The sequence below is a fragment of the Panthera pardus genome, unplaced genomic scaffold (genome assembly GCF_024362965.1).
Source record: "Panthera pardus isolate Hobbes unplaced genomic scaffold, ASM2436296v1 HiC_scaffold_24, whole genome shotgun sequence".
In the NCBI taxonomy this organism is placed as follows: domain Eukaryota; kingdom Metazoa; phylum Chordata; class Mammalia; order Carnivora; family Felidae; genus Panthera; species Panthera pardus.
The window spans coordinates 55,228,281-55,254,888 of NW_026526810.1; the positions used below are offsets into that span (position 1 = coordinate 55,228,281).

The following is a 26,608-nucleotide window of genomic DNA, read 5'->3' on the forward strand; positions in this document are numbered from 1 at the left end:
TTTTTCCACACCTCCCTGACTCGAGCTCTCTTCTTCCCTTTCAAACGGGTCAGCTAGTAGTCAAAACCAGAGCCCTGTGGTCTGGGGGTGGTTTTGTGCTCAGGAGGGAGGCAAGGACCGTAGGGGAGCCTTGCGTGTTTGTCCCTCGCATTTTCCGGGGTGGCGGCGCCAGGGAACTCTTCACGAGGCTGCAGCACTCCAGGCTCCGGCTCGGGCCGCGCGTCTCGGCTCCTCCCTCCTGTGCCTGTCAGCCGCCGGGAGCTGGCAATCGGGCGCGTGGTCGGGGTTGGAGACGTCGGAGATTGGAGAGCACACTCTCCCCTCCACCCCCGCTCAGAGTGAGCGTGTGCGGGAAGAACAATTGTGTGTGAGTGCGTGATTCGCTACACTTCGAGTGGCAGTTCTCAGCCAGAATGAGCGCCCCCCCACCCCGTGCGCAGCGCAGATACCCCCTCCCCCGCCCCGCAATTACTTCCAGTTCGCCTTTCGCCGCCAACTCCCAGCTCGCTTATGGTCCAGTTCTGCCCTCTTGGGGTCCCATTTCCTTCCACCCGGACCGCTGGGGGCAGCGAGAAGCCCTCCGTCTTCCCCGACGGGTCCGAGGTCCCAAGTTTCTAAGGAGCCAGGAGCACCGACTCTGGGGGGGGGGGGGGGCGGAGGGCGGGGAGACGAGGAAAGACGACTGTGACTTTGGGATTGGCCTGGCCTGCTGCATGTGGCCCCCAGCAGCAGCCGCCACCCCCGCCCCACAACTGCCGCCGCAGCCCCAGGGGAGCGCGGAGGAGGAGCCGCTCCCCGACTTCGTGGCCCACAAAGGGGTGGGGGTCAGGAGCGGTCTCCCCCGCCGCGTGCGTTCCTGCCCTGAAGGCTCAGCCCGCTTCCAGGGCAGCCATTGCCATGGAGACCCCCGAGGCTATAAAGCCAGGTGTGCAGGCTTGCGGCGGCTCCCGCGCCGCTGAGCCCCCCAAGTAAGGAGCAAGCGCCCCGGCGCGGCCCGGCCCCCGCGAGCGGGGAGGAGGCGGAGGAGCGGCGCCAGCAGCTTGAGGAGCGGCGCGCCCCGCCAGGGCTGGAGGCAGGCGCGCTCGGCGGGCGCCACCGTCTCAGCAGGGGAGCGGGGGCTGCCTCGGGTGCGGGTGAGTGGCGCGGCTCCAAGCCACGAGGGACGGAGGGGCACCGGACACGCGGAAAACAGCGGGACAGACAGAAAGGGGCCGAGCTTTCGCTCTCGTAGTCTTGTAGCGGGCCAGGAGCGGAGCTCAGAGTAGCGAGCAACCTACACTTCCAGGCGGGAAGCTCAGGGAAGGAGCAGCGAGACGCCAGGCGTGCGGCTCAGGAGCGGCGGGGCAGCGGAAGCCGCGGGAGCAAAAGACTGGGAACATCAGGACCCTCGGCTGCAGCCGCCCACGCGCGGAGGGAGCCAAACCAGAGCACCAGCGGGGCCCAGAGCCCGGCGGGGCGCGGGAACAGGGGCGCCCCCGTGCGGAGCTGCTGGGCCGCCTGGGAGCGGCGGCCGGGGTCATGCTCAAGCCCAAGGACCTGTGCCCCCGAGCGGGTACGCGCACCTTCCTGGAGGCCATGCAGGCGGGCAAAGTGCACCTGGCCCGCTTTGTGCTGGATGCGCTGGACCGCAGCATCATCGACTGCCGCGCAGAGCAGGGCCGCACGCCGCTCATGGTGGCGGTGGGCCTGCCGGACCCCGCGCTGCGCGCGCGCTTCGTGCGGCTACTGCTGGAGCAGGGTGCAGCAGTGAACCTGCGGGACGAGCGCGGCCGCACGGCACTCAGCCTGGCTTGCGAGCGCGGCCACCTGGACGCCGTGCAGCTGTTGGTGCAGTTCAGCGGCGACCCGGAGGCGGCCGACTCGGCGGGCAATAGCCCAGTGATGTGGGCGGCGGCGTGCGGCCATGGGGCGGTGCTCGAGTTCTTGGTGCGCTCTTTCCGCCGCCTCGGCCTGCGCCTCGACCGCACCAACCGAGCGGGTCTCACCGCGCTGCAACTGGCCGCCGCCCGCGGCCACGGGACCTGCGTGCAAGCCCTCACCGGGCCCTGGGGCCGCGCAGCCGCCGCCGCCGCGGCCCGGGGCTCCAACTCCGACAGCCCCCCTGGCCGTCCGGCTCCCGCGCCCAGCCCCGAGCGTCGACGACCCAGTCCTCGCCGCTTACCTCGGCCTCTCCTGGCGCGCTTTGCGCGAGCGGCCGGCGGCCACGGTCACGGTGGCGAGGCAGGGTCAGGGGGCAAGGGCTCTGGCCGGCACCGAGCACAGGGCAGCGACAGGCCCGAGCTGGGCCGGAGCATGAGCCTGGCGCTGGGTGCTGTAACCGAGGAGGAGGCGGCTCGTCTGCGGGCAGGAGCCCTGATGGCCCGACCACAGTCGCCCCAGTCTTCGGGGACCGGGAGGTGGCGTTCGCAGGAGGTGCTGGAGGGAGTGCCTCCGACCTTAGTGCAAGCCCCCATTGGCCTTAGCCCCCACCCGGAGGGCGGCCCCGGCTCTGGCCGTTTGGGTTTGCGCCGACGCTCCACAGCTCCAGACATCCCCAGCCTGGTCGGGGAGGCACCAGGGCCCGAGAGCGGCGCAGAGTTAGAGGCCAACGCTCTGCCCCATTCGGGGCCTGGGCCTCAGCCTTGGCAGGCAGGCACAGAGGCCATGGTGCTGCACTCTCAGCGGTAAACAGCGTCGAGGTTGAGCCCTGCACCCCCTGCTCTTAATGTCTTGCCTCCACTGGGATTTCTCTCTTCCAGGTCCTTCATTTAACTGGCAGTTTCCCGGCCTGTGATCCAGAACCTGTCCCCCACTGCCAAGGCAAGACCTTTACCAACCCTCTCTCTGAAAAGAGCCCCTATTTTATTTCTTTTTTGTGCTTGTTGGTATTCCCTGCCTAGGTCTCTCGCCTTCCCTACAGCCTACCTTTCCTGTCCTGGAAGAGGAAGAGTAGAAGACTGGTTCCACATGCTACAGCCTTCCAGCCAGGAAGATGGACCCCCTACTCTGAGCCCTAAGGCTCAGTTCTGAGTCTTGTGGGACTCCAGCCCGGACACTTCCTCCTGGCCAGTCTCCCACACCCTAGTAGCCAGGCAGCAGAAGAGTTGACTTGTAGAACAAAGGCCTAGCCTCCCCCCTCTGCATAGTGATAAGACAGTAATTCGCGTGACCTAAGTCTCCCTTCCTCTTAAGTGTTGGAGAAGGAGAGCAAGGAGACTGGCCTCTGAGCCCTTCTGGACAGGAGGGCTGATTGTGAAGGAGTCTGAAGGTTACGTTTTTCTGGGGAGAAACTTCTGCCTCCAGACAATGAGAGCATATTTGGGGGTGGCAGAGGCCTTGGTATTGAATGCTGGTTGTCTTCTGAAACAGCTCCTGGGTGATTCCAGCTCCCTGTGCCTCTGGCCGACCCAGGATTCAACTTCATTGATGATGGGGGGTCATTGCCCCACACTAACCCCTACCCAGCCCAGCTCCCAGCACCTGAGCCAGCCTGTACTTCAGCTCGGGGGCATTTGAGTTTTATCTTTGAGGTCGTGTCTCTCGGGACCCAGCCTTACTTCTGCTAACTGTTAGAGGCCTGAAATGAAAGGACTTGGCACTTCCCCGCCCCCACCACCTCCCAGCTCCCCCCGTCCCGCATGTGGGTGCCATGTGGGTGCTCCCGCAGGGTGGAACGGTTGCGAAGGCTTGGCTTAATTGTATTTCTTCCAATCCTCAAAGAACTCGTGTTTTGAGTCTTTGTATATGAAGCAGAAAGCAGCGGGTCTGATCCGAGGCTTAAGAACCTGACAATGTCTCTTTAAATAGAAGCTCTGCGAGGGGGATAATTGACTGAAGTGTTTGCCACGTTGAACGGCGGCGCGAGGGAGTCGGGAAGCCCACACGAGCCGCAGGTCCGGGTTTAAATTACATCAAACTCTGGCGAGAGCTGGAAGGGGGCTGTTAAAGGGCTCCTACTTCTCGCTGGGCTGTTAATGGAGGGCAGGGCGGATGGTAGATGCTGGAGGTCGAGACCAAGGACCCCTGCCTCTGCCCCAGCGCGTGGGACGCAGGCCGGGCAAAGCTTCATTACTGGGCAGATTAGTGAGTCAGAGGCAACCGTGGAGAGGTGGTTAAAAGCCCTTTTCCGGCGTGGTCCTTCCTCTCCTCCCCTCCCCTGCCTCCTCTTTGTGCTGGCCTAAGAGGGGGATTCTAGGAGGTCGGGTGAACGCGTGCCCTAGGACCCTGCGGAAACCCTAGCACAGGTACCTGTGCGCCCAGCCCGCGGGATGGCTGCGCTTGGGGGCTTTTTTTGTGAACCCCGAAGGTTGAGCGTGCAGCGCCTCACCCGTCTGAGGTGGGGGCTTTTCAAGGCGTCGATCTAAAACGCCTTTGCAGAACGAAAGGTTTCTCACCATAACTCTAAGGGGACTGCCCAGAGAGAATGATCTCTGCTGAGAAGTTGGGTCGGGGGGGGGGGGGGGTAGTGAGTGGGCGTTGTATGGATGTCAGACACCTTCCCAATCCTTCTGCCCCTCAAAAGTCAGCCACCCCACCCCACCCCGCACTGGACGTGATCTCTGGTGCCCCCTGGTGGCAGCGCTGCGCCTACCTCGCGGCGCCCTGGCTCGGGGTTCAGACTTTTTCTGGTTTCACTTGGGATCACGGCAATGTACTTCTCCCTCCGTGTGCATTTATCCATGGACTCCCCTTACTCTTGTAGTATATTAAATCCGGATACTTGAAGCCATTTCCCAGCAGTGGAGTGAGGGACAGTAAACAAAAAACCCGGATTTGGAGTAGCAGAAGCCCAGACCCTTCTTCACTAAGGACCCCAAGATCTTCCAAATTAAGGCTCCCAAGTCCAGAGAGTTCCTGCTCTCTTCTGAAAAACAGGGGCTTCCAACCCCTTCTTTATAATTTCTGAAACTTGGGACCTGCATTGTTTTCTTCTGATGAGATTTGCTTTCGTTTTGGGGGTGTATTGCCCTCCTCTCATTCCTTTCTCCCCAGACATCTGCCTCTCCTTAGTCCCACTGTCTGGGTGGTGGGTGAAGGATACAGAAGCACCTGAAAAGCCAGGTGGAGAGGATCTGGGGTGGGATGGGGGATAACTGGACATCCCAAGCACAAACTCTTGCCCCCCCGCCCCCCACTCCGGCCGATCCCTGCTTGTTCACTTATTCCCTTTCTGACTGTGTTTAATTTCCACGGTGTTTTTAATGGTGTAAGAATACAAGTATTTTGACTTCTTCAAAACACTGTAAGGTCTGGGGTGAACATTAGGTTGATGGTGCTGTCATCTTTCAAATGTTGCTGACCTGTGGCTTTCTGGTTGAATGTCACCCTGGGCCTTCCTTATTGAGTAAACAATCATGAGGGCTCCTCTCCACGGAGGTGCCAAGGGCTTGGTGGTTGAAAGCATTGTTTCTAAAAGACCACAGCAGATCTTTCCTGTCTGCAATGAACTGTGTGTGACTGACTTTCTGTTCTTGCAGATTACTTACTAGTCCCAGCTCTGTGCAAAACTTCTACATCTCAGCACATTTTGCTCTCCTGCACTTCCTTCTCATTGTCAGCCCCCAGGCATTGAGGCTGGGGTCCTCTCTAGCTCGCTCACTTTAGAAGAGACCTTTCTAAACAGTTTTCTTTTCCAATCCTTGTTGCTTTCATCGTTGTGAAGAGTCACACAGGCCACTGGAGCTCAGTACCCTAACATCAAACTCAGAACTAGGCTGCATGGGAGGCCAAATGACGTCCGCACATGCTTTTGGAATGACACTGGGCGGTGGAAGGACTATTACAACTCAGAAGAATAGTTAATAAATCCAGTATTATTCAGTTGCAAGAACTGGCCTCTCTTTGCCTCGCCAACTGCTCCTGATTCTGGGCTCCCTATGGAGTGACAAGAGGGTGTGCTTGCTTCCTGTGAAGGTTCTGCCTTCTGTCAGCCTCCATCCCTGCCTGTTCCACCGTGCACTGTGGCCGCCTCCTGAAGGAAGGACTCAGGTACTGCTTCCAACTGAGCTGGTGGGACCAGGACCCTGAGACCAGGGCAGTTCTCCAGGTGGGGCTGGTGTGGGGAGCAGGAGAGGGGAGGAGGAGCAGGAGTCTGTGTGACTCCTGGATGCTGGGTAAGAGGTTTCAGTGAACCCTGGGGGTGGGGGTAGGATGAACTCTCAGGAAGGAAGTGCTGGAATCAGTGTCAAAGTTAGAAGCTTAAAGATCATGCCATCTACCTCCCCTACCTGCAGGACTAGGACCAAGGTGTATTGATTTCCAGTCACTGCACTGCTGCTCCACAACCCCTCAGTTCTGAGAACAGAAACACAGACTGCTTTCTCCCTGGAAGAAGTTCCAGGCCACTTTCTATGGACAGCTGGAGGAAAGCAGCCTCTGACTTTCCTTGGAGTGGGAAGCAAAAGGGAGCAGGGAGACGCCAGTGCAGAAAGTGGCCATCAGCTCCAGTGGCTGCCCGCAGAGCCCCTGTGGTACCAGCAAGCAGAGCGCATGGCCCTGGTTTTCCTGGCTGGGTTCTTCTCCCGTGGGAAGGACAGCTCTGTCCCTTTCTCAGTTCTTTCAGTCCCAAGGGCCTTTCGCTTCCCGTTTCCCTTCTTATCCGCCCTCATGGGCCCACATGCCACCAGGGAGTTGGGTTTTCTGTGGACTGAGTGACCGCTGGGGAGCTCATATGGGAGGGGGGCACACCAGACAGCTGCTTGAAGTGTCCAGCTTGAAGATAGCCTGGCTCCATTGTCAGAGACAACAGCCCAGAGGTTTTGAACACTCAGTTTAATTTAAAACAGGCACAAGTGCAAACAATTCACAAAAGTTTCTAGGGAAGATGCTTTTGTTTTTAAAACTCTGACCCTTAAAAAAGTCCTTGCAAGTTTTTTTTTGGGGGGGGGGGGCCCAAAGCAGGCCACTAGGGAGCAGAGGAATCTAAAAATATTATCTAGATAGGGTCCTGACACCTGGAGTTCTTCCCTGGATTCCCTGACTCACAACATCCCTGAAGGTGGGGAGGGAAGGGGGACAAAGAGACAGGTGTCTGAAGAGGCAGCTAGGGCAGATGGTTTGCACAAAGGGGGTGTCCATTTTCTTGACAGGATGGAGCCCCAGGGGGTGGTTCATCTCCCTCAGACCAAGATTTTTGAAAATAATGGGTCCTTGATGACCTGGTTATTGAGACAAAGCTCACAGGCAAAACAAAGTTTGTTCCTTTACCATTCCCATCTCTGGCTCTCAGACTCCACAGTACAGGAGAAACCTGGAAATCTGCGAAGCCCCTGGGATGTGTCAGCTCTCTTCACTGTTCAGGTAGAAACATGGGACTTAGGAGGTGAGAAGCCAGGCCAAGAAAGCAGGTCCCTTCCTGGTAGAATTTAGTGGCAGAAAGGATGGGAAGCCTTACTGAAGTTGGTGACCTGTGAGTGACCTGAAGGGAGCCAGGCTGTCAGGGTGACTGTCCTCCACTTCACACACACACACACACACACACACACACACACACACACACACACACAATGTTCTCTCCATCCTGTAAAGTGAGATTATGTTTACCACCAACCGCATTCTTTCTCTTTTACCCAAATGCCCTTCCTCCACCCCTGGCCAGAGAGCAGGCTGTTCACAGTTTGGAGCAGGCTGTGCAGGGAGAGTGGTGTCAGTGCAGGTGGGTTGGGAAACAGGTGCAGGTTGGACCGTACCTTCAGGAAGTCAGACGTAAAGGAGGAAGACGGCTTCAGGCAATAGAAACCTTCCCTGTGGCCCTCTTGAGACCCCAGGGTTTAGAGCTGGAGCTGAGAACAGCAAGTATCCTGGCGAAGACAGGCAGTCTGCCCTCTTGGTGGCCTGGGATGCTAATGTACAACTACCTTTAAAAAACCGCAGCAGCTTTTTCTGCTGTGTTGGCCACGTGGCCAGGAGTGCGGGTCTCCACGTTTCTTAGAAATATCCCTGTGCAAATAACAGAGGGTCATTCTGTAGAAGGGGGTCTCCACCATCCCAAAGGCAACTGGGGACTCTCTTGGGAGGGAGAGAGACCGAGGGGCAGGTCCGGCCTGGCCCAGTGGGCTGAGGGGCAGAAGGGTGTGGGTGGGGTTTCACATTCGATCTTTGGAGAGAATACTGAGAGAATGAGGCAGGCAGGCCCCGCCGGCAGGCTGGCTGCCCAGTGTCCCCGGGCTCAGCAGGTGGAGGTCTGCTTGCGGTAGAGCTGGATCAGGGGCACCAGGCACTCGGGCAGCCCTGTCTGCAGCAGGAAAGGGTGGTCCAGGAGCTCCTGAGCCGTGGCTCTCTCCTGGGGGTCCCGCACCAGCATCCGTTCCAGGAAGTCTCGAAGCACTGGGGAGACCTGTGGAGACAGGGCATCGGTGAGAGGAAGCCACAGCATGGGGTGGCTTCGGGGTTACTTGTCTGCCTGGCCTCACCATCATTTGAAAGTCTTGAATTCTCTCGTTTCTTACTTCCTGGTAGTAGCTCCCAGGCTCAGTACTTTCTGGATCATGGGATAGGTAAAGAAAATTGGCATCGGTCCAGGAAAAGTAGCTAGATCACCTCTAGGGGGTGCTACTGAGCAGTGGAATTAAGAAGCCTGGTGTCCCGGGAAGCTGGGCTCCAAATATAGCCCATTCCTCACCCTGCTTCTCAGGGCTCTCAGCCTTCAGGTTCTGTGGCTCTGCGGGAGAAGCATGGGATTCATATTAATGATCCAGTCCTGGGTCTATCCCTGATCTTGGGCAAGTTGCAATTTTCTCTAGACCTCAGTTTTCTCATCTGCCCAATGGGCTAATGATAAAATGTGCTTGCCATGTCTTTAGCGAAGATAAGAAAGAGGTCGGGGATGAAGTGTTTGGAAGAAAAGAAAAAAACAAAGTGGGACCTGAAAAGGAAGATTTCTTTATTGCTCTAAGCCTTAGAGTCTAAGTCAGGGGCTTATCTTAGTTCATTCTGTGCCAATATCTTGGGATTAAGCTAAATCTTGGGCTGTTACAGAAGGCTACCTCCTCTGGGGAATTAGTCAATTGGAAATCTCCCCTATATGTTAATCTTGGGGCTGGTGGTGCAGGCTCCAAGGACCAGTTGTCTCAGAAGGTGTCTTCCTGTCTGTTCTCCCATCCAGCTGTGGTGGGGCCACAGAACTATTATTCAGGGACTGGGCTTCACCCCTCTGGGACATTTCTCGCTCTGGCCACGAGATGGCAGTGCCATTTTGCCGCCCTGTACTGACCTGCCCACCAGCAAGGAGTGTCCACTGGTAAAGGCCTGTGAGTTTGGGTGGATTTGACAGAAAAGGGTTAAACACACACGCACCACCTTTAAGGGAAAACCTGTGGTTCAGATGTGGTCAGGATGTGCACCAATGAAGGACAAGGCAATTTGCTATGACAGACTCGGAACACTGTGCCTTGGTATGGCTCCCCTGCCAGGTGGGGTAGAGGGGTTCCTGCTCAACTAGCTTCTCTAGATTCCTGGAAGGCTTGCTTTCCATTTTCTCAGGCTCTTGTCATTTGCCTGCAGGCAGAAACTTGTCTGAGTGACCACAGAGGCTTGTGTACAGATGTGGCTCCACACCCAGGTGCAGGTTTTGTGCGGAGAAAGAAGAGCATTTTCTGGGAGCCTCTGGCTTCTGTGGAAGGGAGAAGCTGGGCCTGGGAGCCCAGGCTCTGCTCCTCCAAGCCTCAGGAAGAATGGGGTCAGCAAGGGCACACCCTGTGCACTGACTGACCTTGTGAGAGTTTTTCAGCCTGGGTGGGGGGCTGTCCCGGAGCCTCTTCATGGCTTGCACTGGGGAGTCGCTGAAGTAGGGTGGCTCCCCGTCCACCATCTCAATCACCATGATGCCCAGAGACCAGATATCCACCTGCAGGAAGAGAATGTCCCTGATTCCACTGACCAGAGCTGACCCTTCAGTAGCAGTGTACTGCGGGGGGATGGGAGCAGCTGGCCCCAGCTTTCTTCGGTGAGCTGGCCTCCTTCCTGGCCACCTGCCTCGTGGTCGGTTCTTTTCTGCATGAGTGCCCACTGACTGCAGGGACATAGCTGTCAGCCATTCTCTGAGAATGGCCATCACACATGAGGAAGCCCGGCCATACCCCACCTTGCCCTTGAGCTGCCGTAGGAGCATTTTCGAGAAGCAAAGTCACAAGTGAGAGCAGACCCATCTAAGAGCGGGCAGGGTGTGATGGGCAGTGGGGTAGGGTACTGACTAAGTAGGAATCTGAAAACTAGGGCTATTTTGGGGAGTGGGGGCGGGTCTTTGCAAGGGCCACAAGAGCTATTTGTTCCCAAGCTGCTTCTGGGAGGACTGGGGGATGGAAGGACCAGTTACCTCAGTCGCGTACAGAGACCTGGAGATCACTTCAGGAGCCATCCAGTAAGGGGTGCCTACCAGGGACTTCCTCTTAGGGACGTCTTTGCTGATCTGAGCACAGAATCCGAAGTCAGAGAGTTTCACCTGCGGTTGAGGTGAGAGGGAAAAACGGGAGTGAGTGGTGGAGCAGGAGCCTAGCTGGGAATATGGAAGCAGGGGGTGGGACGCGGGTGTACCAGGGAGGGGAGGGGCCTACCCTGCCATCCAGGGTCAGGAGGATGGAGTCACTCTTGATGTCCCGGTGGATGACACCTTGGGCATGCAGGTAAGCCAGGGCCTGCAGCACGGCCTCACACACAGTGGCGATCTGCTCCTCGTTCAGCCTGGACAGGGAAGGCCATAAGCAGAAGAGAATGTTAGCTTTGGCGGGGCTGCAGGGCAGCTGGCTGCCAGATTAGGTGCCCCTGGTACCGGGCCCCACAGCTCCTAGGCAATATGTGTGGGGGTCCAGTCAGGCCAGGGCCCTGGTGGAAATGGGCCTGGACTTAGGCTGGAGACATTCTGGTGTTCCCCAACCCACTCTCCTGAACGCCATGAGCCTGTTAACCCCAACAGACGGGAGGTGCTCACAATGATGTGACAGGCACCCCAGTGTCCTTGGCCTGAGGCTGCACAATACTCCTTCCAAGACAGTGGGGGGGCAGCCGGCCCTTCCACCGCCCAGCCCTTGCAGCTGCCCACCTGACTTGGGAGACGATGTCCGTGAGGGCGCCGCCCTGCAGGAACTCCATAAGCACCCACAGCTCCTCGCCCACCAGGTAGCTCTTGTACATCTCCACCACGTTGAGGTGCTGGTAGTCTCGCATGATCACCACCTGGGGGGGGACAGGTGGGGGTGCCTGAGTGCCAGGCACAGTCCCCACTGCCCCCGCTCCCAGATGTCCATCCCGAGCGCCCCGCCACGTCCTGCCCTCTCCTCCCACCTCATTAAAGAGCAGCTCCCTGCGCTGCTGCTTCCTGAGGTCCATCATCTTGACGGCCACCTGGCGGCCTGAATGCTTCTCCCGGGCCAGGCAGACGATGCCCGTGGAGCCCTCGCCGATCTTCACGTAGCTGTCCAGCAGCATCCGGGGGTCACCCTGGTCCACCACCATCCTGAGCGCAGCCTTGAACTGCTCGTGTGTCACAACACCCGTGTCCTCGCCAGCCAGGGCACCCTTGGCCACCGTGGGGTCCTGGGGCAGGTACAAGTTGCTGGTGCTGATCTGGGCTTGCCTGGTGCGTGGGGAGCCCGCGGGGGAAGACCGGCCTGGGGGTGGGCCGGCAGCTTGGGCTATGCGGAGGGACTTCTGGGGGCTGCTGGTATCCGAGGTGGTCAGAGGGCTGAAGGTCCCCATGGGCTGGTCTGAGGGCAAGGACTGGGCCTTGGCCACCAGGCTTTGGGTGGGTTCTTTCTGCAGCGGTCGAAAAGAGGAGGTGGGCTGCAGGGAGGGAAAAAGAAACAGAAAGGGGTTTGACTGTGGGAGCGTTTGCTGTGACCTTTCCAGAAGCAGGGGTTGACCTCTGGACAGGGGCAGGTCTAGAGGGTGTCAGACCAAATAGGGTAGGTGCTACAGGCAAGGATTTTCAAACGGAGCAGAAGCCAAAGCTTGGTCCTGCCTGGCAACCCAGCCCCCAGCATTCCCAGGTGAGCAGTCCAACAGCAGCTCTTTACATCCATTCTGCCACTCCTGGGAAGCTGAAGAAAGCAGAGTCCCTGGGGTGTCCTCTGCCGGGTATTTCTTCCTGGGTAATTGACAGCCAGACCCCTGGGAGGCCATCCAGAGGCTGACTTCCTTCTGTGCTGCTGGGCTGTTGCGGGGAATCTGGGTCAGAGGCATTCTTCATTCCCAGGGCGCTGCCACCCAAGGGGCCATGTGGGTGGAAGAGGCCCTGGGTGGTGGGGTGGGGGTGTGGACAGGAGGGCAGCTGTGACTGGCTCCCAGCACAGGGCAGGGAAGCCACAGCACGGGCTCTGATAACCCCACTTGTGCCAGACAGCAGGGAGTCTGCGTGTCTATGCTGTGAGAGTGTGTCCCTAACAGAGGACCATAGAGCCGTGTTACCATCTGAGTGTTCTCAGGTATGCTTCCTGGGCTAGAGATCTGGAATCAGGAGGGCAGGTCTAGCCAAACCCAAGCCCTGGGGCCAGGGGTGGGGAGGTTTCCTAGGGGCTCCACAGAGCAGCCTCTCTACCTGCTCCCAAGCATGAAACTCCTGGCTGATAACCCCCACAAGGAAGGGAAGACAGGGGCCTATCTCTATGGCCTCTGGTGGGACAGGAGGGGAAGTGGAATTGAGTGGCAGACTGAGCCTCAGTGAGCCCAAGCCCCAGCCCTGGAAGCCTCTGAGGTTCCTTGCCTTTCAGGTCCTAAGCCCTCCTGGCAGCCCAGCAGGAAAGGGTCCCATTCTTGGGTTCTCTCCAAGGAGATGGTGATGTGCAATATGACTCTTCCCAGGAATTACATGATTTTAAAAGGGGCACCCCAGAAAGGGCCAAAGTTGCCTAACGAGGGACACTTCAGGAGCTGCAGAGAACTTCTTGGAACGTCTCAGAACCCATCATGTAGCAGCTGCCTAGGTGCCCAGTGGGTCCTGGTCCAGGTCCCCAGAGCTCCATTGACCTCCAGGAAATCTCCTCAGGCCCTCAGCTTGGGCTGAGGGACCCCGAGTCTGGGCCTTCGGTCCTACCATGTTCAGCAGAGCCTTGTCAACCTCTTCAGCACCCTCTCCCCAGGCTTCGGAGAGCTCACACCACCCCACTCAGCCCCTGGTCTTGCCTAGGGGTGAGCATGTGTGCGAGGGCCCCTGCTGGCAGAGAGCCAAGTTGTGGCAGAGTGTGCTTGGGTTCAGCCTACACGGTGAAGGAGCCAGGAGAACCTCCCAGCACCCATTGTGACTACTCCATCCTGCCCACTGAGCACATCTGGGTAGTAAATAGATCTTCCCACGTCTTTGCCAGCACCTGGCCCGCACCCACCTTTCCCCACTCTGTGTGGTTGGAGCAGTGAGACCTCTGGACTGGGGGGTCACGACCTAGGTTTCATTACTACACTGCTCTGACCAGCGATGAGTCTTAGGCACCTCACCCTCTCTGAGCCCCGGTCTCCTCTATAAATGCACAGTGATCTGGGGAGCTGGATAAAATGCAGATTTCTGCCTCGGTAGGTTCCCTAGAGCAGTGACCCTGCATTTTAATGAGGCCCCTGGGCTCTGATGTAGGAGGACTGTGGGACACACTTGGGGCAGCTTTGGACAAATGGGGTCTGTGATTCCATGGACTCAGGGAGACTGTGGGAGGACTGGGATGGGAGTGGAGGGGGCAGGGCCACTGCTGAGGCTGTGAGGCCATGTCCCAGGAGCAGATGGTTCACAAGACTTCAGCCTGCACGGCTCACTACATCACAGGATCACCAATCACGAGGTAGCCCCTGAGGCCCTGCAGAAAGGCTGTCTGCTGGCCTGTGAGGTATGGTTCACAGAAAACATGCTCTCTGAGCATCTGGGTGGGGCTGGACAGAGTTTGGAGGGCCTACAAACACCTACAGCTGCTCTCTCTACCTGGATTTCTAAGGAAGGCTGTAAAATGATTCCCTTCACCTTCTGGCCTCTTGGCCTCCCACACAGGCTATCTCTGCTCTGTGGTTGAGTGGGTGCTGTCAGTCGGCCGGGGCGGGGTGGGAGGGTGGGGTGAGGGGGTGGGAGGGGAGTGGGCGTGGTAAGGACAAGCCCTGTGGAGGGGCCTAGGAGGGGATTTGCTCCCCCGCCGCTCTCAAGGCCCCTGTGGAGACACTGCTGCAGGTGCTGGCTGAACTCAGGCACCAACGGTGCAGGGGTAGGTGGGTGGATGATACAGTAGGGATCCAGCTGAGAGCCCAGCACCAGTGTGGCCTGGAACATGGGATAGGGGTTGGTGGGGACCCACCACCTGGACTCAGTCTTCACCTCAGCAGCATCTGGTCCCTTTGTTGGCCTCGCTGCCTGTCTCCACAAGAAGGGAGTTTCTACTTAATGTCACCACAAGAAAAAATCAGAGGAAACCTATTAAGCCACACCAAGAAAGAGAAAGGGGGACAAAAGATGGAATTCACTGTTGTGGGCTCTAGAGTTCCTCGTGTGATAGAGACGTCTCCTTGGGCAGGAAACCACCAGAAGAGTCGTGCGTAGAGTTACAATGATGCCTCATTTTCCCTTCCCTGGCTATGATGACAGGGCCAGGCTCTCCAGCCGTGGGCTTAGGGGCTGTACTGTAAGTGCCTCAGAGGCAAAGGCCATGTCATAATATTTTAAAAATAATAAAGCCATTTATTGGGGGTATACCACTCTGACAAGGCCCTTAAATGCATTTCTAATTTAATTCTCACAACCTTGGGGCTTGTTTTATTATCCTATGGGTACTATTATTATCTGTATTTGTAGATAAGAAACAGGCTCAGAAAGGTTAAGTAACTTGCCCAGCGTCACTAGGTAGTAGGAAGCAAGGCCAATGTCAGCGCTGGTCAGCATAACTCCCTACCCCCATGCTGTGGTCCTACGGGAGGTACCTGGAATTTAACAGAGTACAGGGTACACAGTAGGTGTTTAACCAAGGCTTGCTGATTCTCGAGGTCTTCTGATTTGGCCTTTCTGCCTCTAAGTGGAACCACTCCTAAATCCCCCAAGTTCCTGTCTTAACTCTTTGACCTCCAGCCCCCACTCAGGGTTGAGGTCTTTTGCTGTTTAGCCAAAGTGAGTGACTGCAGGCCAAGCTCCCTGGGGCTGGGTACAAAAGCCCTAGAGCCACAGACCCTCCTGGAGCCTCTTCCGGCTGGAGGTGACAATTGGTGGCTTGACCTCCTAGGGCACCAGTGCATGGACAGCTGCTGTGAGCTTCCTGAGCCAGCCCCTGGGATGTGCTGAGGTGCGGAAGGCTGGCTGCTGGTTTGGTCTGGTGGTTCCTGGGGCTGTAGGGGTGGAGTAGGAAGCTGGATGCAGTGGTTCTCAACTGGGGCTGATTTTATCCCCCAAGGGACATTTGGCAATGTCTGGGGGGATTTTTGGTTACCCCGTCTGAGAGGTGCTACCAGCATCTAGTGGGTAGAAGCCAGAGATGCTGTTAAATATCCTATGATGCACAGGAAAGCCCCTACAGCAAAGGATCATCTGCTCCAAATGTCAATAGTGAAGGGGTTGAGAAGCTATGGCCCAGAGCAGCTCAGAGGAAGTCTCAGCCTTGCCTTTTAGAGGCCTGGCTTGAAAATATTTATTTAGAAATACATGCCCAAGGTGCCTGGAAGGAAACTACTCCCCTGGATCTGGAACTGTGGCATCTCCAAGCCACAGATGACTACCACCTGCCTCTGGTGCAGGGGACAGCCCCACACATGCAGCAGTGGTGGCCTATGGGAGATCCTTGGTAAAGTATGTAGGATGGACGGGCCGACAGAGGCTGGGTGGACAGCCTGATCCCTGCTGTGGGGTGCTGGCAGGAGCTCAGAAACATGCATGTCAGTGCCCAGCCCAGGGCTGACACCCCCTTTTCCCAAACCCCCGAAGCCCTGCCACAGGACTCCCGAGAGGCCAGAGAGCGATCAAGTACCAGTTCTCACCTCTTGGGCAGCGTGAACTGTCCTGCTCCCACCTTGGTTTTCAAGGAAGTGTCTCCCCAGGGGATGGCCTTCCAGAGACCTCTCAGCTCACAGACATGTTCCTCATATGGATACATCAAGCCACAGCTCATTTGTTCTACCCCTAAACCCGCACCCCACGTGGAAGCCCAGCCCACGTCCTTCATTCCAGTGAGCACACAAAGCCCAGAACCTTCCCTGGATGCCTTGGGCTGGCAGTGACTTGCAAAGGTTAAGGGTCCAGGCCACTCCCCAAGCTGGAACCACACTCATGTACCACCAACATGGGAGGAGCCAGGCTTGCTCTGAAAGCCCTCCAGGGAGGGGAGGTCTGACTTTTTTAGGTCTGACTCCCCACCCTCGGTGCTGCAATGTGAGCTCATTTCCACCGGCCCCTCAAGAAGGAGCTAGAGATGCCAGAAACCTTTAGGAGCAAGAGGCCTGAACCCCAAGGGCCCTCTCACTGTTTCCTTCCCTGACTCATTCGAGACACCTGGGACTCATCCTACCCTCTCTGAGTACATCTTGTCATTCTGCCTAATGAGAAAGGCTGGTGCTGTCACTACGGACAGGACATCTAAGGGCAAGAACAGTCTCCTCTGCCTGTCAAGAAATGTCACCGTTAGGGTTCCCTTCACTGTTTCCTATTTCACAGGAAAAACATGTGCATTTAAGGCTGTCACACATGCCAAAAGTCAGCTCTCCTGCTGCTCCCCGGCCCAGGCACGCTCATTGCTCTAGCTTCTCACAGGGCACATGGACTCCAAATAAATCATTAGAGAACATTCAAACGGCCACTAAAGGAAAAGGGGAGGAAGGAAAGCATTCTCACCGGAGAAGGGGTTAAACCTGAATATTCCTGATGCATTAGGGAGAAGCAGTCTGGACAGGGAACCTCAGCAGGACCTGAGGAGAGCACTGGGGCAAGCAGGGCGCGGAGGCGGAAAGAAGCTAACAAGAGGGAGGCAGAGACCCTGCCCCTGTCCAGCACCAGAGCACCTGGCTCTGGGTGCTGGGGGCGGGGAAAAGTCTGGGTTTATGGTTAGAGATGTTTGCCTGCCAGTGTGGCCCATCTAGACACACTGCAGAGGGCAAGAATGTAAACTGGGATGTACCAAAGGCCCTTCTGAGGCCCCCACCCCACCCCAGAAAATGAGCCAGCCTGAACTGGACTCACCTGTGCTAAGGTTTTGGACGCCCAGGGCTTACTTGGTTCAGGGTAGAATCCTCAGCTGAGGCTGTGCTGGCTTCTTGATCACTGTGTTCCCTTGTGCCCTCCCTAGCCTGACCCCGTAAGTGGGGAAGGCCAGGCTCCTGGGCTCTGCTGACGGGGCCCATCCCAACCTACCTTGCTCTGAGAGGGAGGGCCTGGCTTGCTGCTGCTCGCAGGGGCTGTGGCAGGAGTAGACAGGAACATGCTTCGGAACAGCCTGCGCTTAAGGCTGCTCTCCTGGGTCTTAGGGCTGGGGCTGCCCTCCCCGCCTGGCCTGCCAGTCGCCGAGCCCACCAGGCAGGACTGTGGCCGGGCCTCCTCAGAACCATGTCTGGCAACCTTGGTCCCACGCCTACCAGTGACTGCGGGGGGTGAGGCGCCGGGTGGGGAGCTCTGTAGGCAGGCACCCAACTGCAGGCAGCGCTGTGTGGCACCCTGGAACTCGGTGGGGCCTAGCGACTGTGCCTTGGTGGCCAGCCCGTTGGGTAGGACTCTTGGGCTCTGTGGCTCCGGCCACGGCATCTGCCTGCGGCCTGCTGGTGTGCCCCCGTTGCAGCTGAGGTAGAGGCCATGGGGGTCAGTGCGCTCAGACTGGGGGCTCTGTAGGTACATGTCCGGGTCAGCGGCCCAGTGTTCATCCCCCAGCAGCCCTAGGGACTGTGCCCGCCGCCGGCTGGTGGGGCTGCGGCCACGCAGGGTGTTGGAGCTGATGACCGACAACTTCTGGATGTCGTTGAGCAGCCCTGATATGTAGCCATCCATGGGCACCGAGCTGCCCCGCACCACTGTCTGTAGGGGAGGGAAAAGAGTGTGGGTGAGCAGCCAGTTCATGGCAGGGAGGGGTGGTTCTGGACCAGATCAGACAGCCTTCCCAGGGGCCTTCGGGAGAAACACCTGAGGATCTCGCTTGCTGTGTCATCTAGCTGTTACTTAATTTTTCAGTCACTCACCAGGGTCCACAGCAGGTTGGGCCTGTGTGGGGGCAGAAATACAGGGAGAAGGCCTATTGTCATGGGGCTCACAGTCCAGCAGGGCAGACAGGGAGTCAGCACGCCAAGTGGTGTGGGCATCTGAGCTTCAGGAGCCGAGGGGGCACAGAGGTAGGGTCCAGACCCTGCCTGGGGTCTGCTGTCATTCTCTAGCTCTATCTGTGGCCTTGTGGGAGACACACAGAGCTTCTTGAGGAGGCAGTGGCCAGTCTAGGGCTCTCCTCCACATTAACTGGCTTTGTGGCCTCCAAACCCTGGCAGGGCCCCTGACCCCAGCCCCTACCAAGCTCTTGCCCTTCTTGACCCACACAACTAAATCCCCCTGGTCTGGGAGCCCCAGCCCCAGAGGGGCTGCGGGTCCAAATATTGCCTGGGATACACTTAATACTGAAAGATTATTCTTTGTTAGCTGAAATTCAAATTTTGCTGGGCGTCCTGTATTTTTCTTTGCTAAATCGGGCAACCCTACCAACCTGCATGCAGAGAGGGACGCCCCAGGCTCCCCCTCCCTGGAAATTCAATCCTCACCCAGGGTGAGGCTGATTAGCAGGGAACGCAAACAGCTAGCTAATCGATAGCTGGTAATTAGGTGGTTCCTCCAGGTGCCTTTGTGGTTTTGCCAGGCACGGGCTTCTGTGGACTGGGAGAGGCCAGACTCTGCAGGACCATCCCTGCCGCTGCCTCCCTTACCTTCATGGGCTGGAGCTGCACCCGAGTAATTCGAGAAGGGTCCACCACAGGCTTGGGTCGCCGAAGTGTGTCCAGGATGTTCTGCCATTGTGGTGGGAGGCCCACAAACTTGCCTTCTTTGGGATCAAAGGAGGTGTGGACACGGTGCTGGAAGTTCTGTGGGGCTGAGATCTCAGGGCGTTTCTTCTTTTTCTTTCGGAACATGGTGCCTGTGTGGGTAGGGTCAGGCTGAGCTCCAGCGAGGGGCTTCATGGGAGCCTGGTCCAGGGAAGCATAGGTGGGTGCTACCCCCACCCCCACCCCTCTCTCAGTGCTCCCTCCCCCAGCCCAGGGCTTCCCTCACCTCTCAGCCCTACTTCCTCAGGGAAATGGCCAGCTCCCAGCAAAGCAGTCCCAGAAACAACAAAAGTGCCAGAAATAAGCCAACACAGACTACAAACAAGGGAAAGAGGTGTCTGTCTCTCTGCCTGTCTGTGCCAAGTCTCCTGCCGAGCAGGCAGACTCTGGGGGTGTGTTTTTCTAAGATCCAAAGCCCATTACAAATATCATTCCACTGTCAAATAATTTAAAGAGGGGAAAGAGGGAAGAAAGCAGGTAAATGCATTTTATGAAACATGTACGTACAACCTTGACTCTTAAACCAGGTAAGAATAGTACAAGAAAAAGAAAAGCTGAACCAATCTCACCTGTGAATAAAAAGGAAAATCCTAAACAAAACTAGTAAGTCGAATCTGACAGCACGTTAAAGTTTTTTGTTTTTTTCTTTCAGATCACATTCAACTCCTGTTTGTCCCAGGATGGTTCAACCACAGAATCCCTGTTTATGTGATAAATAACATTCATAAAAAAGCCAACGTGTTATCCAGTCTGGGACCACGTATCATAGGATCAGGGACCCCAAAAGGGCCCTCTTGGTCACCAAGTGCTTGGCCCTCATTCCAGAAAGGTCCTGAGGGGACCTTTCCCCTTGAGTCTCAGGACTCTGTGCAAAACATCACTTGTAGCCAAACCTCCATTCTTCTCCTTGCTAATCTGGGCTTTGCCTAAGGCCCTGTGAGCAATGTCAACAGCTACCAGGGACATGGGCACTCAGACTTGAGATGGGGAGCCTGGAAACCCAGGGTATAGTGATGACCCCAGCCTGCCTTCAGGGAGACTGGGAAGGATGGCTCATTTGAATACTTTTGTACCTGAAGTGGCTCAAAACAGCTCAATGTGGGGTTTTGGGGTTGTTTTTGTTTTAATTTTTTCTTTATTGGGGCCAAGTACACTGAATGGGCTCTAATGTCACCTGGAAAGTCCACTTCTAAGTTTCAAGAAACAGACATGTTTGTTTCTTGAAATGAATGCTTGGATCACTCATCTATCCAGAGATTTGGTGTTGTGCTTCTGACCATTTTCTCTCTTCCCCTAGCTCTCTTTTTTGGTATTGTTTGGTTTTGTTTTTGTTAGCAGTAAACATAAGTTCTTGTATATAAAACAAACAACCCCTCCCCCCAAAGATTTGGGATACAGAGCCGTGGCATTCTCTTTTGGCTCCTGTTCCGGAAATAGCACTTTCCTAGTCACTTTAGCAGGCTCTGGAGGAGGTCACGGATCTGGGAGGCAGCTGGCACCCACTCAGAAAGGCAAGGAGGCTTGAATAGCCACAGCTTTCCCACGAGGAACTCACCACATGTGAGTTAATCTATGTCACACCTCTTGGAGTGTCAGCAACTTATGGGATCTTAATGTTGGGAGCTTACCTAATACTCCCTCTAGACAAAGCCACATGTGCGGGACCCCCAAGGACCAAGGCCTTTGGAATGAAATAGACCTGTTGAGTTGCAGGTGAATTGTAGGGAGTCTCCCACTAATTTGAGGAGGCTTTGAGCAAGCTATCCAAATGATTTGTGTCCCAGGGCTCTTCGTTTACAAAACAGGGTTAATAAAGGCTGCCTCACGGGGGGGGGGGGGGGGGGGGGGGGGGGGGGGGGGGGGGGGGGGGGGCTTCGGGAGGGCTTCGGGAGGCTTAAGTGACCAGACATCCCAGTGAACAGGGGCTACTTCTTTTGCCATGTTACCTCTCTGTGAATCTCTGTCTCTGAACTCAGGGCCCTGCAAATACTGGGATATGAGCAGATACAAATCCGGAAAAGATGTCCAATATCTTTCTTCACAGATTCATTGGTCAAAGGACCACACCTAATTTTGAGGGTCTGGGCACCTCATCACCTCTCCATTATATAGACACTTTGAGGTTTGGTAAAACATCCTCTTGCCCCTCAGCCTTTGGCCCCCAGAGTCTTTATTCAACAGTTCTGTCCTTACAGCCTCACAGACAGACCCTTTGTCCCTAGATTAGCTTCACTGATGGTTCCACCTTCCTGTCTCACTATGTGAACTTAAATGCAGATGTAGGGATGCACCCTAGGACTGAAGAAGAGCCAGCTAATACTTTTATCCCCAGAACATCCCTCTCCCCAGTTCCGCAGCCCCACGTGAGTGCATTCTGTAGGAATGCACAAGGACAGCATCTTTAGCAAATAGTAAATGGCTCTAGTATCCCCCTCCTGGGTCCCCTCCTGGGAACAAATTTTTCCCAGGGGCAGCAGGAAAGGCTGGAGGAAAAAGGACACCACAGAGTCCTAGGACCCAGAGTTGTGGTGGTGGGTGTGGGGAGCAGCTGGAAGCAATGAACTGAACTCGGGATTTAGAGGAGGGGGGAAGAGAGTCAGAAATCAGAGCCAGGGGCACCTGGGTGGCTCAGTCGGTTACGCATCCAACTTCAGCTCAGGTCATGATCTCACAGTTCATGAGTTTGAGCCCTACATCAGGCTCACTGCTGTCAGCACAGAGCCCTCTTCAGATCCTCTGTCCCCCCACCCCACCTCTGTTTGCCCCTCCCCTCTCTTTGTCTCAAAAATAAAATAGACAGTTAAAAAAAGAAAGAAAGAAAATGGCTGTTGTAATCAGGCCATCATGTCCAAATAAAATAAAATAATCAAAGCCAATCACTGAGCTAGTGGGAAACCCCCACCTAAAGAGAGGCTGTTAAGACTCATCCCAAGTGTGGTGAGACTAACACTATCTGGGACAACATGATTTGTTTACATAGAAAATCGAGAAAGGACTACATACAAACTGTTGGAATTAGGTGAATTTAAGGTCAATATAAAAAAATCAGTTGTATTTCTTCATACCAACAACAAACAAATAGAAAATAAAATTTTAAATGTGTACATGGGGTCAGCTCCATGTACATATAAAAAAAATTTTTTTTTAATGTTTATTTTTGAGAGATAGTGCAAGCAGGGGAGGGGCACAGAGAGAGGGGGACAGAGCATCTGAAGCGGGCTCGGCACTGACAGCAGAGCCAACAGTGAGCCCAAGTCAGATGCTTAACTGACTGAGCTATCCAGGTGCCCTGGAAATAAAATTTTAAAGATTCTGGGGTACAATGGGAAATAGATATTTGATTTTAGTTTCCTGTTCCTGGCACACAACTCCCCAAACCCTTGGAATCCCAAATGGAAAGAATCTTTCAGCCCTGCCTCACCTCTGGGGAAGGAGAGGGGCTGGAGATTGAGTTACTCATCAATGGCCAATGATTTGATCAAGCATACCTGTGCAGTGAGGCCTCCATAAAAACCCTTAAATGACAGGAAGCAGGGAGCTTCCGTGTTGGCGCACCCGTCAAGGTTCTGGGAGGGTGAAGCACCAAGAGGGCGTGGAAGAAGCTCGGTCCTGCCCCATACCTGGCCCCATGTATCTCTTTCCTTTGGCTGTGCCTGGGTTGTATCTTTTTTAAGTTAAAAAAAATTTTTTTTAATGTTTATTTGTTTTTAAGAGAGAGAGAGAGAGAGAGTGCAAGCAGGGGAGGGGCAGAGGGGAAACACAGAATCCAAAGCAGGCTCCAGGCTCTGAGCTGTCAGCAGAGACCCCGACATGGGGCTCGAACACGTGACAGGGAGATCATGATCTGAGGTGAAGTCAGATACCTAACTGACTGAGCCACCCAGGCGCCCAAGGGTTTTATCTTTTATAAGAATGAGTAATAGTAAGTAAAGTGCCTCCCTGAGTTCCATGAGCCATTTTAGTAAATTATAGAACCTGAGAAGGGGCTCATGGGAACACTCAACTATAGCCAGTTGGTCAAGCCTGACCTGTGGCCCAAGACTCACAACTGGCATCTGCAGTGTGTGTGGGGGGGAGGGGCGGGGGGGGTTTGTGGGACTGAGCCTGTGGGGTCTGTGCGGACTCCAGGTAGTGTCAGAATTGAATTGAATTGTTGAATACCCAGTTGGTGTCCAAAAGTTGGAGAAATGGCCTCAGGAGGGGAAAAAAAAGCCTTGTCATTTGCTATCAGAAGCGTTACCATGGAAACAATCCCTCAGATACCATTTACCATTTTACATTAAAAATGTCAAATACCTAGGAATAAGTCTAATCAAATATGTGCAAGGTCCCTACATTGAGAAGTATAAAACATTATTAAAGATATTAAAGAATGTTCACAGATTGGAAGACTCATTGATACAAAGATACCAATTATTTCTGAATTAACTTACAAATTTGTTTCAATCACAGTCAACATCCCAACATATTTCTTTTGGTCGAAATTGACAAACTGATTACAAAATGTACAAGGAAACATAAGGGGGCACCTGGGTGGCTTAGTCAGTTGAGCGTCCAACTCTTGATTTTGACTCAGGTCATGATCCCAGCATCCTGGGATTGAGCCCTGTGTCCAGCTCTGTACTGAGCATGGAGCCTGCTTAAGATTCTCTCCTTCTCTCTCTCTCTCTCACAGTCTCTCTCTCTCTCCCCCCACCACTTTCCCCCTCCCCAACTCACACAGTCTCTCTCTCTCTCTAAAAACAAACAAACAAACAAACAAACAAACAAACAAACACAAGGAGAAAAACAGGCTTTGGGGCACCTGGGTGGCTCAGTCGTTTGGGAGTCCGACTCTTGATTTCAGCTCAGGTCATGATCTCACGGTTTGTGAGTTCGAGCCGTCAGGCTCTGTGCTGACAGTGTGGAGCCTGCTTGGGATTCTCTCTCCTTTCTCTGCCCCTCTCCTTCTCATGCTCTCTCTCTCTCAAAAGAAATAAACTCTAAAAAAAAGCCAATTAAAAAAAACAACAACAATGTACAGAGAAACAAAGAATCAGGAATACTAAAGATAATCTTGAAGAACAAGGTTGAAGGATTACCCTACTATATATCAAGGATTTATTATAATAGTACAAAAATTGATATAGTGTGGAACTGGCACAAGGATTGACAAATAGCCCAATGGAACAGAAGAGAGAATCCAGAAATAGATCCAGTCATATAAGGTCACTTAATTTATGACAAAGGTGACATTGCAATATGGTTGAGAACAGATGATCTTTTCAATAAACGTAGCTGTAGCAATTAGATATCCATATGGAAAAAAAAATTAATTCATGTCATATCCTGAAATGAATCAGATCTAGATGTGAAAGGTAAAATAATAAGCTGGAGGCGGTGATGGGGGGATGGGAGAAGGGGAAACCCACAGACAGGCCATTGCCTGCCCCAGGTCCAGTGTGGGTGACTGCATGGGTCCCAAGTTTGGTGGGCTCTCCTGGAGCCGCTGGTCTGCTGGGGCCAAAACCTTCACACCCATGGGTCCCAGAGACAAACGGAACTACCAAGGTTTCCTTTGTCCAAAGCCTAATTCTTGATGGCAAAGGTTAGGAGTAGGGGATCCTTTCCGAGATCTCCTTCTAAAGAAAACAAAACATGTTTAAAGAGTGATCATGAGAACTGAGTTTCTAAGAGACGTACTCATCCACTCAAGTGTCCAATGTTGCCAGGTCACTGGGTGTGGAAACACCTGAGACAAAGACATCCTGCATCTCTCCGCAGGGCCTGTGTCATTGGAGCACATCACCTGCCCAGACAGGGGCCTCGACTGGCCATTTCTAGATCTCCATTTACTACCCCAGTTTCCTACCTTCTGACCCAAGACCAAGGGCCCAGGGGCTGAAGGAAGGTGGTTGCTGCCTCAACCATGAGGCCGCAGTGGTAAATCAGCCCATGCCAGCCTTTAAAGTTGCCATCCCAGTATCTCCACCTCTGTGCATCCACACTCCATTCACCCAGCAGAGGGGCTTTCCTCAAAGAAGATACTCCTGAGGAGGGAGGGGGAACAAGGGAGGAGGAGGATTCTTCCTCTGAGAGCCAGCCCCTGCCTTTCCTCCTGCCTAACCCAATGGAAACCCCCTGGACCTGACACTCTGAAGGGCAACTGGGCAGAAGCAGAGCACCAGCTCAGGCTCAGGGTGGCCTTCGCTGACCCAGCGCCTCCTGTCTGACACCTCATCCCCATACAGGGGAGGGAGAGGCTGAGGGTTCTTTTCTAGGCTGGGATCCATCCTTGTGATTGAGGAATGCTTTGAACTTTCCTCTTCTTCTCCTTCTTTTTTAAACGTTTATTTATTTATTTTTAAGAGAGAGAGAGAGAGAGAGAGAGCACGCAAGCGAGTGCATGCGTGCATGAGCTGGGGAGGGGCAGAGAGAAAAGGAGACAGAGAATCCCAAGCAGGTTCCCCACTGTCAGCGCAGAGTCTGATGAGGGGCTCAAACCCATGAACGGTGAGATCATGACCTGAGCCAAAATTAAGAGTTGGATGCTTAACTAACTGAGCTACCCAGGCACCCCTGGAACTCTCCTTTTCTGAATGTCTGCAGACATCACCTGCTGGCTGGCTGGCCCCTGACTGGACCAGAGGGGGATGCCCAGCACCAGGAGCAAAGAACCCTGCCCAAACCAGTTTGAGAAGGAAGCTCTCCAGGCACAGCTCCTGCTGAGGCTGTTTCCTCCAGCCAGACTCTGGCAGATGGGAAGCCTGTCAGTTCCTGGCAGAGGCTTTCTGGAGGAAATGCTGCCACACCCAGTAAACCTGAGGGTGGAGCTGGTGGGAGAGTTCAGGGAGCCACAGGCCCAGCGTCACTGACGGGTATGGTATGACTGTTCTGTCAGAGGAGCAGGAGCCAGAAAGGAAATGTGCTAGGCTCTTTCCAAGGATCAATTCACTTAATTCTCACTACAACCGGAGGGAGGTAGGAATTATCATTATTACCCACAACTCTAGATGAGGCTACATAACTCTAGAGAGGCTACATAACTTGCCCAACGGGATAAAATCAGGAAATAACTGAGTTGGGGTGTGAACCTACATTTGGTTCCAAAGCCCCTGCTCTGTCCACCATGCCTGACCTAAGGGAGTTGGGCTGTTTTAGTCTCTTTCCTGGGGGTGTCTATGAATAGGCATGGGGTCGAGCAGCCCGAGTAAACTCATGGGAGTATGGAGAAGTGGGGCAGCCAGGGCCAGCTCCCTCCATCAAGATTGCTAGGTTTTTTTATCCTGGGCTGATCTGTGAGTCAGAAGCCAGAGGGGATTAGGGCCGTCCTGACTTGCAGGCTGACCCTTACTTCATTTGGAACCAAGTTTTGGTTTTGCCCTACAAGGGGTGGGTAAAACGCTCCAAAGAGCTCATGGTGATGGCTGGTATATCAGGGCCTGGCATACATGAGAAGAGCTACAGAAGCAGCAGGAGTGTATTCTATCCAGCACAGGGTCTCAGCCTAAAGCTAGGCAACCTGCAGGCTCGGCTCAAGGAGTGCTGGGCAGAGCTTTGTGGCTGATGCTACTGTTCCATGACTAGAAGGGGTTTGGGTGGTGGACCCCCCAGAGCCAGCCACTGTGGCTAGGCTGGTCTAGAGTCCACAGTGGGGACAAGCAGGACAGCTGCAGTGGGTGGGTGACCCTCACAAACTGCT

The 26,608-nt window shown here is 54.9% G+C and overlaps 2 protein-coding genes across 8 annotated transcripts in view; one reads left to right on the top strand and one right to left on the bottom strand.

The window, feature by feature from the left end:
- Window positions 1-495: 495 nt before the first annotated feature.
- On the top strand, window positions 496-5,936 carry ANKRD63 (ankyrin repeat domain 63). Its single transcript, XM_019442592.2, has one exon. It carries the CDS (start codon window positions 1,519-1,521, stop codon window positions 2,665-2,667), a length of 1,149 nt encoding a protein of 382 aa, XP_019298137.1. The 5' UTR covers window positions 496-1,518; the 3' UTR covers window positions 2,668-5,936.
- A 797-nt stretch (window positions 5,937-6,733) lies between these two features.
- PAK6 (p21 (RAC1) activated kinase 6) overlaps window positions 6,734-26,608 on the bottom strand; it is a 37,064-nt gene continuing 17,189 nt past the window's right edge. For 2 of the 7 annotated variants that reach the window (XM_019442582.2, XM_019442584.2), the window contains exons 5-13: window positions 19,497-19,627; window positions 18,811-19,068; window positions 17,267-17,920; window positions 11,257-11,754; window positions 11,015-11,148; window positions 10,530-10,656; window positions 10,292-10,417; window positions 9,689-9,823; window positions 6,734-8,314 (exon numbers count right to left, since the gene is read on the bottom strand). In XM_019442582.2, the coding sequence (XP_019298127.2) occupies window positions 8,147-8,314; window positions 9,689-9,823; window positions 10,292-10,417; window positions 10,530-10,656; window positions 11,015-11,148; window positions 11,257-11,754; window positions 17,267-17,920; window positions 18,811-19,062 (2,094 nt within the window). In that variant the 5' untranslated portion in view covers window positions 19,063-19,068; window positions 19,497-19,627 and the 3' untranslated portion in view covers window positions 6,734-8,146. Of the gene's footprint in view, window positions 8,315-9,688; window positions 9,824-10,291; window positions 10,418-10,529; window positions 10,657-11,014; window positions 11,149-11,256; window positions 11,755-17,266; window positions 17,921-18,810; window positions 19,069-19,434; window positions 19,628-23,731; window positions 23,910-26,608 lie in introns of all 7 variants that reach the window. The other 5 variants (XM_019442590.2, XM_019442589.2, XM_053889201.1 and 2 more) reach the window with 4 other exon arrangements.